Raw genomic sequence first — 3,341 nt, forward strand, 5'->3', positions numbered from 1 at the left:
TGACCCGCAATGACCGCCCACTAAGTACATAGCGTTATTCCTTACTAAAAACTGAGACGAAAAGTTCTGAACCATTTTTTTTTATAACGCTTAATAAAGGAGTTATTATTGAGTAAAGTCGGGTTAATCAGCGCCGACCTTTAGCTGGGCGCAATGAGCCGCGCTCCTGGTAGTGTGCGTGAGCGCTCCGCTGATAGCATAGAATATTCTTATGCATCGTAATAATAGAAATAATTTTTTCTTGCAGTATTTTTACAGGGTGGACAAAATAAAGCGTGACGAATTTTTATCTCCAAAAATATTGTTTCTAGAGAAAAATGTTTGAAATAAAAGTTGCAGTATTTCAAGGGGAACATAAGTCAATGTTATAGAAATGTTTGTAGGTGACGACTTTCAAGGTTATTTTAAGGTCAACTTTATTTTTTTAATAGAAACTGATTTTTTATCGCATATTCTTATAACCCTTCTTGAGATCATTTCAAAACACTATAACAAAGTACTTTTTCATTAAGTATTTTTTGAGTTATTTTATATTGTATATGAATATGATTTTTAGTACAAGAAAAATTTATTTCTATTATTACGATGCGTAAAAATATTGCATGCTAGCGGGATGCGCGAAGGAAAAATATTGCCGCACCGCCATAGCGGCGGAGCGCTCATGTACACTACCAGACGCGCAACTCACTGACGTGCGCCTGGCTAAAGGTCGGTCTATATTAGCAAGACTTTACTCAATAATAATTCCTTTATTAAGCGTTATAAAAAAAATGGTTCAGGACTTTTCAACTCAGTTTTTGGTAAGGAATAACGCTATGTACTTAGTGGGCGGTCATTGCGGGTCACCCTGTATATATGTATTAATATAGTAGATAATAAACAGAAAATCTCTTATTAATATTAAAATACTTATTTTTAAAAAAAGCAAAGAGAGAGATACAATGATACAGTCAAGTTTTACTACATCAACTAAATTTAGCTTAATTTTGTACTATATAATATCCATTTATAAACAAAATTTCTAAGATTGATACATTCCCTTTTTTTCATAACGTTACACATACTCTTCTAGTGTTATACAGGGTGTCTGGTAAAAATTGTGCCAACGCTCGTGAACAGATAGAGCACAGTAAACTGAACAAAAAAGTCCATTACCATTTTGTGATTTTTGTAATAATTATTGAGAAATTAATTTAAAAAAATCGATCAATTCGTGTGAGCATAAGCGCGCAGTAAAAAGGAACAACCCATTGATGTGTGGTTGCTAAGATCCACGAGAATCCATCGTTATGTACCGCTCGTATGTAACCGCTGTCATTTGTAGAGCGCTCCTTTCTCGCGCGCCTAGCAAACGCAAACTTTTGGGATGTCTCTGAGTCGATCTTTCTCGCCGCGCGCTTATAGTCACGCGAATTGGTCGATCTTTTTAAATTAATTTCTCAATAATTATTACAAAAATCGCAAAATGATAAAGAATTTTTTGGTTCAGTTTACTGTGTTTTATCCGCTCACGAGCGTTAGCACATTCTTTATCAGATACCTTGTATATGTATAGTTTTATTTCATTATTATACAATACATATATTTTATTATCATTTACAATTTTAGTTACCCAAATAAACTATTAATAATAATATTTAATTTTATTCAACAAAGCAATCTCTTACCTGTATGAAATCTGAATCCGGATACTTTGACAGGATGTCTGCTCTCGCTAACATTAACATTTTTAATAAAACACATAATATCATTTTCGACATAATAATTTTTTTTTCTTGTGGATACTTGCGCTCAATTAGTTTCCGCCCAATGCTTGGCAGCTCAGCTATGAATAGTGATTCTATCGATATTCTGGATAAAGCAAATGTGCTAATCGAATCAATGTTTTCTTATGTATAATTTTTTGAATTTGTTTAGCACATTAATAATGAGATCTCTTCTCTATTACTATTTTTCAAAATTTCTCTTCATAACCAATCACAATGCATCTTACATTAAATTATAAAACTTTTGTTTAATAAACACTCACTTTTTTCATGAAAGCCAATGACGACGCTATAAACTGACACGTATATATTCGGTTGTATCGAACAATAATATAAATGTTGTCAGTTTTCCTCTGTAGTTCCTCTTAATATAATTTGGTAGAAAAAACAACCAGGAAATTACTGAATTATAAATTTTTACTTTTGTCACTATTCATACGACAAGTTTTACCAGGTCATATTCTATATCTTTTGTTTGATTAAAAACTGCAACTGTGATAATTATTTTTTATATATTATATATATATACTATGCGTGCTGTCTTAAAAGCCCACTATTCGTGCACGTCGTTCTTGACGGACTGAAATATTTGTATCGTGCGGTTTGAATCGAGCGACACTTAACTCTTGCATATTTGTGATTGGTGACCATCATAAATCATCAATCTGAATAATTGATTAAAATGAAATGACCATTATTCTCTATTTGCTGCATTACACTTGTGACTCATCTTCTTCTGTGTAGTCGTCGCTACTATAAAAAGAGATACACTTTCTAAGATTTGTTTAATTTCATATGATTAATATTATTGATGAGTAATTAACGTTTATAAATAATATGTAATTACATATATGGTGACAATAAACTTTGAAGAGCATATTTCGCGTAATTTATATATTTAGAATTGAGAACTCGCAATTAAATAATCAATTTTTATTTCGCTCACGAAGCTTCCTCTATAAGGAAGCAAAAATTGAAAAATCCGCATGCTTAAAGCAACTTAAGCTTTGTAAGATAAAATGATGAGGAAGCAATGTGAAAGTTTCTAATTTGCACAACTCTACTTGTTTACTTTAATACATGGGAGAGGAAAGATCAGGGATGATATGAATATGACAATTCTATTTTCTTGTTGGTTGAGTTTATCGCTAATCGGGCTTAATCTTGGAATCAAGGAGTTTAGTCGTGTTTAGGAGAATAATTTTTTCTTCACAATAAATTTGAGTGATTTGCTATATTCTCAAAAAATTTCATTTTTTTCTAATAATTATATTTATCTTGCGGTAATAGTCATCCTTATAAACATCCCTAGCTAGTCCAAAATCGCCGATTTTGACAACACGATCCTTCGTGGATACTAAGCAATTTCGACACGCGAGATTTCTATGAACGAAACGCAGATGTTCCAGGTAGCAACAGCCGCGCGCAACATCTTCGCAAACATCATGGCGAACAAATCTTGCAGACGCAGAGCGTGCAAATTTGACGATTTCAATTTTCGACTATCTCTCAAATATTGTAGCAGTTTCCATTAATTCCAACGCGATTAATGGAGAATCTTGGTCTAAGTAAACG

General features: G+C 32.5%; 1 protein-coding gene across 4 annotated transcripts in view; it reads right to left on the reverse strand.

Moving 5' to 3' along the window:
- The window catches only part of LOC115245358 (proto-oncogene tyrosine-protein kinase ROS-like), a 70,480-nt gene extending 67,869 nt beyond the window's left edge, over nucleotides 1-2,611 (reverse strand). The window contains exons 1-2 of one of the 4 annotated variants that reach the window (XR_003885513.1): nucleotides 2,030-2,546; nucleotides 1,668-1,851 (exon numbers count right to left, since the gene is read on the reverse strand). Coding sequence is in view for 3 of the 4 variants with exons in the window: in XM_029823646.1 (XP_029679506.1) it covers nucleotides 1,668-1,760 (93 nt within the window). In the remaining variant the exon portion in view is untranslated. Of the gene's footprint in view, nucleotides 1-1,667 lie in introns of all 4 variants that reach the window. The other 3 variants (XM_029823646.1, XM_029823648.1, XM_029823647.1) reach the window with 3 other exon arrangements.
- Nucleotides 2,612-3,341: the final 730 nt, after the last annotated feature.

This window comes from Formica exsecta, unplaced genomic scaffold (assembly GCF_003651465.1).
Source record: "Formica exsecta isolate Colony F162 unplaced genomic scaffold, ASM365146v1 scaffold96, whole genome shotgun sequence".
NCBI lineage: Eukaryota > Metazoa > Arthropoda > Insecta > Hymenoptera > Formicidae > Formica > Formica exsecta.